Raw genomic sequence first — 13,647 nt, forward strand, 5'->3', positions numbered from 1 at the left:
TTGGCAAACACGTATTGCTTTATTTAGTGTTTCTCTGGATTGCAGAAGTGTCAGCAGTGGGCTGAGACCTCCCCCCCCCCAGGAGGGCAGAGGCAGTTGGGCAGCCCCAGGCCCTCTGGGGAGGTGGGGGGAAGCAGCAGAAAGAGGTGATGCCTCCGCAGCTCCTCCCAAGGCCAGCCTCCTCCCTGGGCTCCCAGGACAGGGAGGGGGTCAGGGGCCAGGAAAGGCCCTATATCCTTGAATTGGGGCCAAAGTATATAGACAAGGTGTTTGTCATCCTAAGGCATAGACCCAGGCAGGAGTGCTTCTCCCACCTGTTGGCCCCCAAGGGTGATTGCTGGTTAGGGAGCCACATGCACCCTTAAGACATGAGCCTGTCCCTGGGAGAGGCAGTGAGGTATGCTGAAGACAGGGCTGCAGTCCCGGTTTTGCCCCAACCTGCTAGATGAAGGGCAAGTCCCTTCTCCTCGTGGGCCTCTGTCTCCTGTTCTGTCACACCAGGAAGCTAGACTGGATGATCTCTGTGTCTTGCAAATTCTGTGGTCTAAAACTCCTTCCCCCACTCCGGGACATCCTCAGGTTGGGATGATGATTTTGAAGGGCATTTTTAAGGCAGGAAGAAGGGGGGCAGGCAAAGGTGGTCTCGGCCCCCAGGAGGATGTCGGAGTGGGCGGTGAAGGGTACACGTGGGCAGACAGGCAGACAGACGGAAAGGTGCCGAGGGAATGGAGAGGAGAGGGTGGCCTGGGCAGCAGAGAGGGCACCAGGGCCCAGACCGCCCACCCCCTCTCAGCTACATTCCCTGCCCTGCTGGAGTCAGGGAAAACACATCCAGTGTGTCTTGGGGTGGGAAAATGGCTTTTTTAAAAAATAGTTTCTTATAAAGCATCAAAAAATCTCAGAGAAAACCTCAGCAAAAGTTCCCTTCTCTCAAATATTTGGCATCGGCAGTGGGGCTGGCATGGCTGCCTCTGGCCCCAGCTTCCCTATTGCTGTGGCCCGGCCTGGCCCACGTCTGGGGCAGCTCCCTGGCCCCCGCTGCTCCCTCAAGAGAGGGCTGAGCGAAAGGCGGGAGTTTGTCGGTGGGCTTCGAGGTGTCCCTGGGTCCCTGTCTAGAAGAAGCTCGAGTCTTTGGTAAGTGGGAAGGGGAGGGGGGAGAAGCAAAGCATTGGGAAGTGGGAGGGGGTCCGGGGGGCGCCTTCATCACCGAGAGTTCAGCCGTGGGGCCACCTGCAGGGGCCGAGAGAGAAGCCCCAGTGGTGAGCAGGGAGCGGACAGAGGAGCTTTGCTTGTCTTCATGGAGGTCTGAGGGGTGGGTGCCTGGTGACCTCAGTCCCGGGGACTGATCCTACTCCCATGGGACTCCCTGCCCTGCCCGAGTGGGCCTTGCCTCCAGCACCCCTGAAACGCCCCTAGGCCTTCCCCAACCCACCCCCATGCTGCCGTCTTTATGACCGTCGGCACTGTGGGGGTTCGAATGGCCCTGCTCTCTGGGCCTCTATGGGCAATGGGATGAAAGAGGTGGTTTGATGCGCCCTGGACGGAGACCCGTGGGTGAGGTGCCCGGGCTCTGCCAAGCCGCCAAGGAAGCGTGGCCACCCGAAGCTCACCCTAGCCCTGGGGCAGCTGGTAGGGAGGCAGGCGGTCACCTGCTGGCGCCACTCACCACAGCCAGGTGCCCGTTCTTGGCCTTGGTGATGAGCAGTTCTGAGCCAGGTGTGAAGTCGATAATGCCATCCCTGCCGGGGCCCCCTGCAAACGTGATGCTGGAAGGAAGGGGGGTGTGTGAGGGCCGCCTGCGGGCGCACACGCGGCCCCCTCACCAGCCCCAACCGCCTCACCTGCCCTGGTTGATGTTGATGTTGTTCACGCGGTCGGCGCTGAGGGCGGTCTTGGTCAGTGTCTCAATCACATGGTCACTCTGCAGCACCACATCCCCCTGGGGGGCCGGGAGGGGGAGGGGTCAGGCCCTGCCCAGATCTCCAGAACCCACCTCTGCCCTGCCTCCCAGGCCCCAAAGACATACCTTCTGCTTGTTGTCCTCCCGCTGCACGTGCAGCACGAAGAGACTGTCGCTCAGGCTGCTGACAGAGATCCCTGATGGGAAGGGCAGAGGTTAGGGGTCAAGGGTCAGAGCCCGGGCCCTCCCTAGGCAACCCCGGGCTCTGGCTCACCGGTCAGGTTGGCGTAGTCGATCCTCTGCTTGACTTTGGCATCCTCTACGATGACCACGGCGCTGGGGGTCAGCAGCAGCTGCCGGGAGCGGGCTTTGTAGCCCTTGCGGTCGTATTTCACTACCGGCACGGCATACTGCGGTGGGAGGCGGGGCGGGGGTCAGGGGAGCAGCTGAGGGGGCTCCAGGGCGACCCGTCATTCTCTGTCCAGGCCCCGAGCCCCCCCTCCACGCCTCAGGCCGCAGAACGGGCGTCTCACCTGGATGGGCTCAGAGCCGAGGGCCTGCAGCACTTTGGGGCTGATCTCGTCTGCACCTGCAACCCGGATGGGGGAGCGGGACGTCAGAGGAGGGGAGAGGGGACTAAGTCGGATGGTGCTGGAGGCGGGGAGCACTGGAAGTCAGGGGCTCACCAAGCCGTGTGCTGATGAAGAGCCTGGGGACACTCTGGGGGTAATTGTCTTTCTTGCCCCTGAAGATCTCACTAGCCACGGCTTTTTGCTGCAGCTGAGGAGAAGGGAGGAGGCGTGGGGGAGGTATTAGAAGGGGTAGCAACTGAGACAGGGCTCTTGCCCTCTCTCTGGCCCCAGCACCGGAGGCCAGGCCCGGCCACCCACACTCCTGTTGACCCCTCCTCTGCTTTGCCCCCATCCCCACTGACGAGGCAGAGGGCTTCCCAGAAGGGTCATGACAGCATTGTCAGGGGCCAGGCTCGACTTTGGGGCTAAGTGCCCATCATATCAGGCCCCGGGACCCCTGACATTCAGCTCTAGCTTGGCTTCTTGAAGCTGGCGATTGCTGATACCCCAAACTACCACAGGTCATCCGAGCTGATGGGTCCTTTGGCATCATCCCGTACTGAATTGGCAAATACGAGGCACTCAGTCACGGATGGCCATCTCTGGAACCATGGCAGACATTACCAATGGATCAGACTGAACCTGCGATCTTTTCAGCCCAGGGCTCTGGGGAGCCTCTACCAGTCCTGTGGAGTTGGCCCAGAGGACCAATCCTATTCGCCACCCAAAATCCATTCCAGCCTTGGTTTCATACACGAGGCCAAACAGGGCCCGGGATCCATCTGAGGCCATGCTGCCTGTCCAGGGCTCAATGCTCCTTCTTGGCCAGCACCGTCTGCGGGGAGCCCACGGCCTCCCGGACCCCCTGGCTGGTCCACGCCTGGCTCCTCGCCCTCCGCACCTGCTGCTTCCACTCGGGGCTGATACTCCTGCAGTACTTCCACACCATGTTCTTCATGCACAGCTCCCGGAGAAGCTCTGAGGCCTGAGGGACACAAGTGAGGTCAGGGCACCTGGATGGCCCGGCTCCCTCCCTTCCGAAGGCGACTGGCTTATGCCCAGTGCAGGCCTGCTGCCAAAGCGACACCCCCGCCACCTGGACAACCCCTGCATTCCTGAGTCCTTTCTCCCCAAAGAACTCACTCTCCATGGCCTAGCTCCAGTTCCCCTCCCTTGGGGAGTCCTACAGATTCTTCTCTGGCCACAAGATTATTAGCACCCCCCCACCCCCCCAGCGCTTTCATGGTCCCTAGGTCGGCAGGGAAGGCCACAGACCTCACGCAGCGCAGGCGGTGGTGTGGGCCAGGAAGTGTCCAAGACATTCCGGGGCAGATGCCGCCGCAGGTTGAGCAAAAAAGAGGTGCGCACGTGGTCCAGGAAGAAGGCGTTCTCAGGGCAACGGGGTGCGTGGCGCAGGATGAATCCGCGGATGAGCCTGGGGGTGGGGGCCCGACAGGGTGGCAGTGAGAAACCGGGGGACACCCCACCCCCCTGCTCTGCGCCACCCCCTGGTGCTGCCCCCAGTGCTCACCGCCGGATGGTCTGCGCGGCCCACTTTCTCTTGGCTGCCTTCCTCCGGCCCAGCGTTCCCCGCCACCAGGACTGGATGCAGATGGCTGTGGGGACCACAAGACGGCTGACCTTGATCTCCTCGCCACGGTGGCCCACCCTAGCCCCAGACCCCGCCCCTCCTGGAGACACGCCCTCCCCCGCCCCCGCACCTGATCGCTTCACCCGCAGGAATTTCTGCCGCCAGTGAAAGCCCCTCCAGGCGGCCTGGATCTTCGTGGCTGTGGTTGGGAAAGAAAGTCAATTGGCCAGAGCCCAAGGGAAGCAGCTGGGGGCCTGGCGCTGCCAGAGCTCACTGAGTGGCATGAATGAGGGAGTGGCCCAAGGAGCTCCTGAGCAAGAGGACAGAGAAGGGAAGGGAGAATATATGAAGGAGAGGAGGAGGGGGCCCAGGAATGTGCGAGCACGCTCAGAGTTTGCATCCAGGGGCAGGGCTGGCACCGGGAGGAGGAGGGGAGCTGAATGTGGGTGAGGTGGGGCCCAAATGCAGTGATTTCTCTCCTGTTCCCCAGAACAGACCCCCGGGACAGGAAAGGTGGGGCCTGCCTCTCACCGAGGCTCTGCCGCCGGACCTCCAGGGCGTCCTCTGTGGCAAACAGGGTCTTGGGGAAGCGGATGAAGATCTTGGTCCTGAGAGGGCAGCAGTGATCAGCCCCTCCTTGCCACCCCTGTGCCCCCCCAAACACCGGGCCCGGGCAGACACCGCTCACCTGCCCATCTTGTACTCTTCTGCCTTGTAGCCCAGGTGCCTGAGCAGCACAGCCACCCCGTCCTGGGGCCGTCCTGCCCATGTGGGCCACGTCTCTGGGCACAGTGACTTGTATCTGGGGACAGGAGGAGCAGAGATGCACCCAGCCCCCACTCCAACCAGTGTCCTCCTCTGGGGGCCCAAACCAGCCTTCCTGGGCACCTGCTGGGTACTCCCACTGACCTGCAGCTCACGAAAAGCCAGGGAGGTCACTCTGTCACTATGCCCATTTGGAAGAGGAGGAAACTGATATCTCCTCATCTACCTAAGGCCATAGGGCTAGAAAGTGGCAGGGATGGAATTCACACCTGACTGACTCCCCAGCCCCTAACTCAGACTAACCACAATGCTGCTATATCCTTTCTGAGCTTTTGAAACTCTGTCCTCTTCACAGGTTTTACCATCTCCTCTGGTGACAAGCAGGTGGATGCCTGCCTATAGACCCCTAACCTGGTGCTCTATGAGGGCAGGGCTGGAAGTGGGTGGGGGGGAGGGGAGGGAGCTGATGTTCTGTCCACCTAGTTTGACAGCAGGCCTGCAGAATGGAGGGGCCCCTGGCATGCGTCCCACAGCAGCTCAGAAGCTCAGGGTCCTAGCCTCTGAAATGGGGCTGAGAATCCCTGTCTCCTCTCTCAGGATCCCAAAGGCTCCTAGCCTCCTACCCCTCTCCCTGGCGCTGAGCCAGGCCGCGCCCCCACCTTTGCAGGAAAGTTTCATATTTGCGGCGATAGGCAAAGCCCGCTCTGCGCACGCGCAGGTTCTCCATCAACCCCAGGTACTTCACCTGGTGCCGGATCAGCACTTCATCAAAGCGGCCTGGGGGAGGGGTAACAGGGTGGTCAGCAGACCCTCACCGAAGGATGGCCCTTCACCTCTGCAGGGGAGACCCAGCCCTCACGGGCCTACGGGGTGGGAGGGGCCTACCGGGCTGTTTGGCATCATTGGGCTTGATGCAGCGGACATAGGCGGGCTCCTTGGACTTGAGGATCTCCACCAGCTGCAGGAGGCTCATCTTGAACTGGGTGGCAACCTGGACAGCCAAGGTAAAAGGAAGGTTGGCCGGGCTGCGGATCCCCGCAGCTGCCCCTCACTGGGGCAGGGCTGCTGAACCCTGCAGAGGCCCCCTCCTGGAACAGAGCAGTGCCAATTCCCACAGCTACCCTGTGCCCGGCTTCTTTCTTCCTTCTGCCTCCCCTTGATCACACTAGAGAAAGGGGCCAGACTGAGCTAGAGACATCAACTTAGGAACCTCACTCGCATCTAAAAACCCTGCTCAGGGGGTGCCTGGCTGGCTCAGTCCATGGAGCATAGGACTCTTGATCTTGGAGTTGTGGGTTCGAGCCCCAAGTTGGGTGTAGAGATTACTTAAAATTAAAAAAAAATAATCTTAAAAAAATCAGTAAAAACCCTGCTCAGGTCTCCCCACAACCCCAATTCTACATTTCCCTTTGATGCCCACTCTTTCTAGAATTTCAAGGCCACATTCCTTAACAATAAATCCTACTCCTATGCATCCAACCATTATCTCTGCACACTGCTCGGCGGGACCTTCAAGGGTCTCAGGACTGTGAGAGAAGCAGACTTCTTAACAGACTTGCGATCCCACTAGTGACAGAGGTGCGTGCCTGGGGGTTCCAAAAGCATCAAGAAGGGGCAACTCATCCAGTCTGTGGGGTAGGGGGCATCAGGAAAGGCCATCTGGAAATGACCCTTGGGCTGAGATTTAAAGGATACATCGGAAATAGCCAGAAGGAAGAGAGGAGAGAAAGGTATTCAGGCAGAGGGATAGCCTGCACAAAAGCTTGATGTGCCCAGGGAGCTAAAAGCAGTGCAAGGACCCAGGTGGGGAGCCAACAAGATAGGACTAGAGAGGCAGGCAGAAGCAGTATCACGACAGGGCTGGAGAGTCACATTAAGGAGACTGACTTATCCTGAGGGAAATAGAGAGCCAGTGAGGAATCTGGAGTGAGGGAAGAGGGGGCACAGATCTGCATTCTGGAGTATCTCTAAGCGGGTATGTGGAGGGTGGGCGGCAAGGGCAGCTAGGAAGCCAGGAGGGCAGGGAGGACGCTGGCTGGCTCAGAGCACTGAAATGGAGCAGGGGTTACGGGGAAGGGCCGAGGGGAAGGAGTTGAGAAGTACTGAGGCAGCAGAAACTGGCAAGAGCCAGCAGTGGTCTGGATGAGGGAGATGGGGGAGACTGAGGAGTCACGGAGGTTGCCCAGGTTTTTGGCGTGCAGGACTGGGTGGAGGGTGATCCTTGAGTTAGGGGCACAGAAGGAACAGACCCCAGGGCACGGGGCCATCAAGGGCCTGTTTTAGACCAGTGGAGTCCGGCTTGCCTGGGAGCCCCTGGAGATCAGTGGCTCCATGAACCCGCAGCCGCTGGAGAGGCCCAGACAGTGGTGCCGGTGTCCTCCCAGCGTGGGGGGATGGGGGGCACGCAGCAGAGAGCAGGGGCCTGGGGAGTCAGACGCTGGCCACCCACGGTCCCCACTCCTGCCCTGCCGGCGTGTGTCAGCCTGCAGCACCCCGGCTTCCATCTCCGACACAGCGTCGCTCCTCCCGGCTGGGGCCCTCCTCCTGGCACGCCCACAGCCCCACCCCTGCCCCGAGCTCACCGCCACTCTCCCGGCATCTGGCACCACGGGCCGCACCTGCCCTTCCCAGCCGCTCTCCTCGATGATGTCACTCTCCTGTGGACCTCCTGGTCTTTTTGGGGCTGTTTGTGCTGCTGGGCCTCTCGGGCCTACAGTACTCTCCCACCATTCCCTCTGACAACCACCTACTCAGTCCCACGTTATCTCAGACGCTTCCTCTTCTAGGAAGCCTTCCCTGACCGCCCCCCACCCCCAGGCAATTTGCTGTTCCCTAGTCTAAGTTTCCAAAGCGCCCTGTGTACATTGCTACGAGAGCACCTATTCATCTTGGCATCCTAAGTGCCTCGTAATGTCTGATCCCACTGTCTGCCGAGCGGGTGGAGGCACACCAGTGCCCACGCACGGACAAGCTCCCGCAAGGACTCAGGTGCGCACGGGTGGGTCTGCACTGAGGGCCGGGCGCGCTCGGGGGAGCTCACGCAGACACAGACAGAGGCGTGCCAGTGGACGCGCAGTGCCCGTGCGCCGCCAGCTCCCGGCTCGGGCAGCCACGTGTCCACACGTGCACACGCACGTGCACACACACATGCCCCCTCAGGTCCCAGAGCCTCCGCACCGTCTCTGGCCGCTTCTTGTCGCTGAGCTCACTCCGGTCAAAGCACTGGCTCATGATGGGATTTTCGGAGCTGCACATGGTCTGTGGGGGCAGAGCGGGGCTCAGGGTCCGGGCACGGCGGGCAGGCAGGACAGATTCCTGGGGCGGTGGTCAGTCGGTGCCCAGACCCCGATCCCTCTCCCCAGTCTTCCTCACCTCCTTCAGGTTCCGGAAGAGAAGGTCATTGTTTTTATCCAGAAACCCTGGGAGGGGGGGAGCAGACACGAAGTGAGGGAGAGCCCCTCTCCCTGCCCACTGGAGGGACCCAGCTCCAGAATCCTCACCGGCCACACTGTAGGTCACCTCTCCAGCATAGTGCAGGAGGCGGAACTCCCCACGGTCCAGAGATTTCCTGGTCCGCTGGTCAGCCAGCTTGTGCCTGGGGAAGGACAGGAAGCTACAGATTGCCGGCCTGAGCCCCTACCTGCTGAGGAGGCTCAAGAGAGGAACCAGGCATCCGGGAAGGAGCAGGGATGCCCGGGGCCAAGGCACAGCCCTCTGTACCAGGCGGGAGACAGAGCGGAGCCACGAGGCTCCCTGCACAGAGGCAGTCGCGGACGCTCGGGGAGGCACACAGCCCTGCCCAGGGTCCCACAGTGCCAGGACCGGGCCCGAGGCGTCCGCATGGCCGGGCGCGCTGGGCAGAGGCCTGCTTCACTGCCCGGGGCTGTTGTGTGACTTTGCTCGGAGCGCCGGGCGCTGCGTACTGCATTCTAAGAACGGAATCTGCCCCCAAAGATTACTGAAGTCTTAAGCAGGTTTATATACTTTAAGCCAGTTTCTACTTCTAAGGACTAACTATTTCAAGCAATTAACCAGAGATCCAGGCAGAGATGTAAGGCACAAAGATGTCTGGGGCAGCCTTGTCACCCAGCAGAAACTGGAGGCTGGCCAAGGGCCCTCAGAAGCTGGGGGCGAGCAGTGGAGTATCTGTGAGTTAGAGCCACCGGAGAAGTGTTTTGAGGAAATTTCTCTGTTTGATGATACAGGAAAATACTCAGGATATAACATGATCCTGAACCTTATACACAGTAAGTTCTCAGCTATTAAAAAAAACACAACAACATATAGAAAAAGGCAGGAAGGAAATGCCTCAAATTGTTAACAGTGATGACCTCTGGGTGACAGGATAACCAGCGGTCTTTGCACACATTCCAACTTTTCTCTAATGAGCACCATTATTTTTGCAATCAGAAAAAGGTTTTTCAGATACCATTAAGCAAAAAATGCTCAGGGCTTTGGTGTTCAACAGCTCCAGGCCCGAGTCCGAGCTCTGCAGCTTACTAAGTACGTGATAACCTCGGGCAAACGGCTTCACCTCCTGGGGCCTCGGTAAAGCGGAGACAGCTTCACCAGTACGTCCTTACAGGGTTGCTTCGGGTTAGAGGACGTTGAGGGGAAGAGAAGAAGCAGGACAGAGCTGGGGCAGAGGTGCTTGCTTCTTCTCTTCCCCTCCCCACTTCAGGGGATTCCTTAAAGAAAAACCAACTTCCAAATAAGGAAACTAAAAAAATCTTAGCAAGTTTCATTCTCAGACAAGAATAAAGAGGGAGCCACGCTCCTCTTAGCTTCTTACTTTGTGGGTGCACGACCTGGGGCTCTGTGTGCCCGTCCTCAACTTACACCTCCCCCGGTCATCTCCTTGTGGCTGGTGGTTTTTGATCGTGGTTGTGGGGGGGGAACCTCACGCTTCACGGGCTCTGCCGCAAGCGAGCCCTTGTCCCTACACTGCGCTGCCACCCCGCTTACGTCAGGAAGTGCGGATGGTGCTTGATCGTGTCCTCCAACTTCTCCAGGAAGGTCAGATCCGTGGCCTCCCCAGGGCGCAGACATTCCTCATCCTGGGGGGTGTGGCAGAGGGTGAGGGATGTATCAGGGAAGGAGCTAGAGAGCACAGGAGACTCAGGGGCACTGTGCCAGGAAGCACAGACGCAGGGCACCGGGCAGATCATAGGGAGCCTCCCACAGACTGCTTCCAGACCAGGCCAGCACCTCACTTCACCCTCCACGCACAGCCCTGCCCTGTCCCGGCTCAACACCAAACTCGGGCCCTCCGTGGACATGCCTAAGAGAACGGGGAAGGGAGTAACAGCCTCCCACCCAGCCTCCAACATGAGGCCTTGGAGCAGCAGAGGACTCACCAAAATGGAGATGATGCCCTTGAACTTCTCCTCCACCAGGTCACAGATGATCTTATTGTTGAAATACTGGACAGGCTCCCACTGAGGGGCAAAAGGGAAGGAAGGCATCATCATGGGGTCCTAGCACCTCTTCTAGGAGACCCCAATGCCTGGCTTCCTGTGGGGTGTCCACAGGGACACCTGCAGGCTCGCACCCACCGCGATGCCCTCTGCCTCATACTCCTCCTGTTCCGACTTGAGGGTGAGCTCGATGAAGAGCTGCTGCAGCTTCTCATTGCAGTAATTGATGCAGAACTGCTCAAAGCTGTGAGGGGAAACAGAAGAGCTCACAGTAGGTCAAGGGGGACCCAGCAGGAGTGGGGGCAGGGAGAGGCCGGACTCGGCCTCTGAGCAGCTAAGGGAAAACACACGGAGCAGGACCTGAGGCGGCTGGGGTGGTGTCAGGAACAGAGGCAGGGGGAAGAGGGGACGGGGCCAGGGCAGGGCAGACGGGAGGAGAGAGAGGCAGGGGAAAGGGGCTGCTGACCTGTTGTGCTGAAACACTTCAAAGCCATAAATGTCCAGGAGCCCGAGGACTGTGGTGCTCCGCCAACTGGGGCTCTCAGCATCCTAGGGCCAAGAGCGTGGGACCTGGGGTCAGATGGCGCCCCGCCCCAGGCCTCCCCGCTGCCTGGCAAGCGGCCTGGCCAAGCCCTCACCTTGGAGGCCAGCGACCTGTTGATCTTCCTGACCAGCCAGGTAAAAGTGCGACTGTACACAGCCTTGGCGAGAGCATCTCGGGCGTACGCAGCCTGTTCTAGGTTCAGCGGGCTCAGGAGCTGCCGGCCAAGGTGAGAAAGGAGGGGAATGCCGAGGACCCCTCTCCATCCCCCTCCTCTATGCACTCAGGCTCAACACCAGAAAACCTCCACCTCTCTGTCTTCCTCCTGGTGAGCCTGGCGGGTGGGGGACACCGGGCGGGGCGGGGGGGGGGGCAGCGGCACAGTGGCCCTATCAGAGGGAAGATGGCGTCAGGACCCAAGGCCTCATTGCCAGAGGCAGGAGTCTCGGAAGAGGCCTTGGAACACCTGCACCCTCGACCCCCCAGCCCTGAGACAAAGGCCTGACCTCACCTCTTCTCCCTTGGCAATAATCTTCCTGTGTGTCAGGGCCTCCCGCAACGTTGAGCCTTCCACGCCGAGCAGCTGCCAAGGGCGGGGGGTGGGCACGGTGAGGGTAGACTCCTCCTTGCCCCCGTCTGCTCTGCCCTCGCCCCTTCCTCAGCCCACTCACCCTGGTCAGATACTTGAGCTGGTTCTCGGTGGTGACCTGGGCATTGCTCTCCTCGTCGGCAGCAAAGTGGATGTTGCCCAGGTGCAGGACGCTGGCCACGATACTGAGCAGGTCCTGGGTGAACAGGGAGGGGGGAGATGAAGGGGGTCTCAGGAGGGGCGGAGAGCCCGTGAGGGCCACCAGTGCACGGTCAGTGGGAGCGGGGACTGGGCTGGCGGGAGTGTCTGAGAGAAGCAATGGGCTGTAAAAGCGGCCTGAGACTTTCAGGGTGCAGAGGGAGGAAAGGGAAGGTCCCCAGCACAGGTCTCACCTCGACTTCATCTTCAGTGAAGTCGATGACTGTCAGGGCCTTCCTGACCACCTTCCAGTCACTCTTGTCGTTGATGGAGGAGACTTTGGCACACTGGCCCTGGGGGGAAGGGCAGAGCGGGGTTACGGGCCCTGGGGCTGCACTCGCTGGGTGGCGTCGGCCCTGCCCGCCTGCTCCGCACCTTCACCAGGTACAGGTAGCTCTGGGGGTTCCGTTCCAAGCCCAGCCTGCGCAGTATCTCCTCCTCGCCGCCTTCCAGCAGCTGGTAGAAGACGTGGAAGTTCCTCTCCCCGTGGTTCTGGTGCACCACCCGGGACTTCTCCAGGAGGTAACTGAGGATGTGGCCGCCCACAGGCGCACCCTGTGAGCAGGGCAGGACGTGGTGACTGTTCAGGGGGCCTGGGGATGGGCCCCGGCTTCCCCTCCTTCCTCGGCCCCTAATTCCAGCGCTGCCACTAGCTGTGTGGACTCAGGCGAGTCACCCCCTGTGGCCTCAGTGTCCCCATCTAAGAAACGAGGGCCTGCAGCCCTATCGACCTGGCTGCTCCCCTTGGGTGTCGGACAGGCAGCTCACACCAACGGGCCTCAAACTGAACTCCTGGTGTCCCCCCCTCTTCCCATCCTGACTGCTGGTCACTCTGCCCCTCGAGGTCTGCAGGCCAAGAAGTTTGCTGTCCCCTGGGAAGCTTCTTTTTTCTCCCTAACCTCACGTCTAGTCACACAGCCAATCCTGTTGCCGTCACCCTCAAAACATCCAGAGCCTACCCTGCCGCCACACTGGTCTCAGCCACGGCACCTGTCACCTTGGTGTAACAATCGTCAGCTTCCTAACTGGTTTCCCTACTCGGCCTGCTTCTCCTACCATCTACTCTCAACAAAGCACCAGAGGGATCTGAGAGAAAAGCCACATCACAACACGCGTCTGTTCCAAACCCTCCAAAGGCTCCCCTTCTACTCAGAGCTTGTTTGTTTTTAATTTTTTTATTTTATTTTTTTTAAGATTTTATTTATTTATTTGACAGAGAGAGACACAGCGAGAGAGGGAACACAAGCAGGGGGAGTGGGAGAGGGAGAAGCAGGCTTCCCGTGGAGCAGGGAGCCCGATGCGGGGCTCGATCCCAGGACCCTGGGATCACGACCTGAGCCGAAGGCAGATGTTTAACTGACTGAGCCACCCAGGCGCCCCTTGTTTGTTTTTTAATTTCAAGTTTTTGTTTAAATTCAAGTTAGTTAACAGCTGCTCAGAGTTTTGTTTTAGTGGAGTTTTTTTTGTTTTGTTTTTGGTGGTTGGTTGGCTTTTTTGAGAGAGGGAGAGGGGGAGGGAAAGAGAGAATCTCAAGCAGACTCCCCACTGAGCCTGGAGCCCGATGCAGGGCTCAATCTCATGACCCTGAGATTGTGACCTGAGCTGAAATCAAGAGTTGGGTGCTTAAACAACTGAGCCACCCAGGTGCGCCCCTCTACTCAGAGTTTTTAAAGGAAGTTCTTACAAAGACCCAGAACTTCCTGTACCATCAGCCTCCTCTCCTGTATCTTGGTGCCTTGCTCATTGGCCTCCTTGCTGTCTTTTTACACACCAAACACTCCCAACCTCAGGGCCTTTGCACCGGCTAGTCCCGCTGCCTGGACTCTCTCCCCTAGGTATCTGCACAGCTTGCTCCCCTGTCTCCATCAAGCTTTTTACCAAAGTACCACCTTCTCAGTGAGGCTTACCCTATCTGCCTTATTTAAAATAGCAACTGCCCCCACCCCTTACCTCATTTTATTTTTTGCCATGGCACTTGTCACCTAAATTACATTTTTCTGTTTAATGTCTATCTCTCTGGAGGCCGGATTTTTGTCTGTTTTGGTTCACTGCTGTACCACCAGCACCTGGAACA

At 59.4% G+C, this 13,647-nt stretch overlaps 1 protein-coding gene across 4 annotated transcripts in view; it reads right to left on the reverse strand.

Moving 5' to 3' along the window:
- The window catches only part of MYO1C (myosin IC), a 22,309-nt gene continuing 8,662 nt past the window's right edge, over nucleotides 1-13,647 (reverse strand). For all 4 annotated transcript variants that reach the window (XM_006741385.2, XM_081806073.1, XM_006741386.3 and 1 more), the window contains exons 6-32: nucleotides 11,949-12,128; nucleotides 11,768-11,866; nucleotides 11,458-11,571; nucleotides 11,298-11,369; nucleotides 10,884-11,003; nucleotides 10,712-10,794; nucleotides 10,384-10,489; nucleotides 10,186-10,266; nucleotides 9,794-9,885; nucleotides 8,329-8,423; nucleotides 8,201-8,247; nucleotides 8,006-8,086; nucleotides 5,714-5,819; nucleotides 5,488-5,605; nucleotides 4,752-4,865; nucleotides 4,595-4,671; nucleotides 4,194-4,262; nucleotides 4,004-4,088; nucleotides 3,748-3,907; nucleotides 3,374-3,457; nucleotides 2,587-2,680; nucleotides 2,434-2,489; nucleotides 2,175-2,310; nucleotides 2,027-2,097; nucleotides 1,842-1,939; nucleotides 1,667-1,766; nucleotides 1-1,230 (exon numbers count right to left, since the gene is read on the reverse strand). In XM_006741385.2, the coding sequence (XP_006741448.1) occupies nucleotides 1,204-1,230; nucleotides 1,667-1,766; nucleotides 1,842-1,939; nucleotides 2,027-2,097; nucleotides 2,175-2,310; nucleotides 2,434-2,489; nucleotides 2,587-2,680; nucleotides 3,374-3,457; nucleotides 3,748-3,907; nucleotides 4,004-4,088; nucleotides 4,194-4,262; nucleotides 4,595-4,671; nucleotides 4,752-4,865; nucleotides 5,488-5,605; nucleotides 5,714-5,819; nucleotides 8,006-8,086; nucleotides 8,201-8,247; nucleotides 8,329-8,423; nucleotides 9,794-9,885; nucleotides 10,186-10,266; nucleotides 10,384-10,489; nucleotides 10,712-10,794; nucleotides 10,884-11,003; nucleotides 11,298-11,369; nucleotides 11,458-11,571; nucleotides 11,768-11,866; nucleotides 11,949-12,128 (2,565 nt within the window). In that variant the 3' untranslated portion in view covers nucleotides 1-1,203. The remainder of the gene's footprint in view (nucleotides 1,231-1,666; nucleotides 1,767-1,841; nucleotides 1,940-2,026; nucleotides 2,098-2,174; nucleotides 2,311-2,433; nucleotides 2,490-2,586; nucleotides 2,681-3,373; nucleotides 3,458-3,747; nucleotides 3,908-4,003; nucleotides 4,089-4,193; nucleotides 4,263-4,594; nucleotides 4,672-4,751; nucleotides 4,866-5,487; nucleotides 5,606-5,713; nucleotides 5,820-8,005; nucleotides 8,087-8,200; nucleotides 8,248-8,328; nucleotides 8,424-9,793; nucleotides 9,886-10,185; nucleotides 10,267-10,383; nucleotides 10,490-10,711; nucleotides 10,795-10,883; nucleotides 11,004-11,297; nucleotides 11,370-11,457; nucleotides 11,572-11,767; nucleotides 11,867-11,948; nucleotides 12,129-13,647) is intronic.

This window comes from Leptonychotes weddellii, chromosome 15 (genome assembly GCF_054177405.1).
Source record: "Leptonychotes weddellii isolate Sample4059 chromosome 15, ASM5417740v2, whole genome shotgun sequence".
Taxonomy (NCBI): Eukaryota; Metazoa; Chordata; class Mammalia; order Carnivora; family Phocidae; genus Leptonychotes; species Leptonychotes weddellii.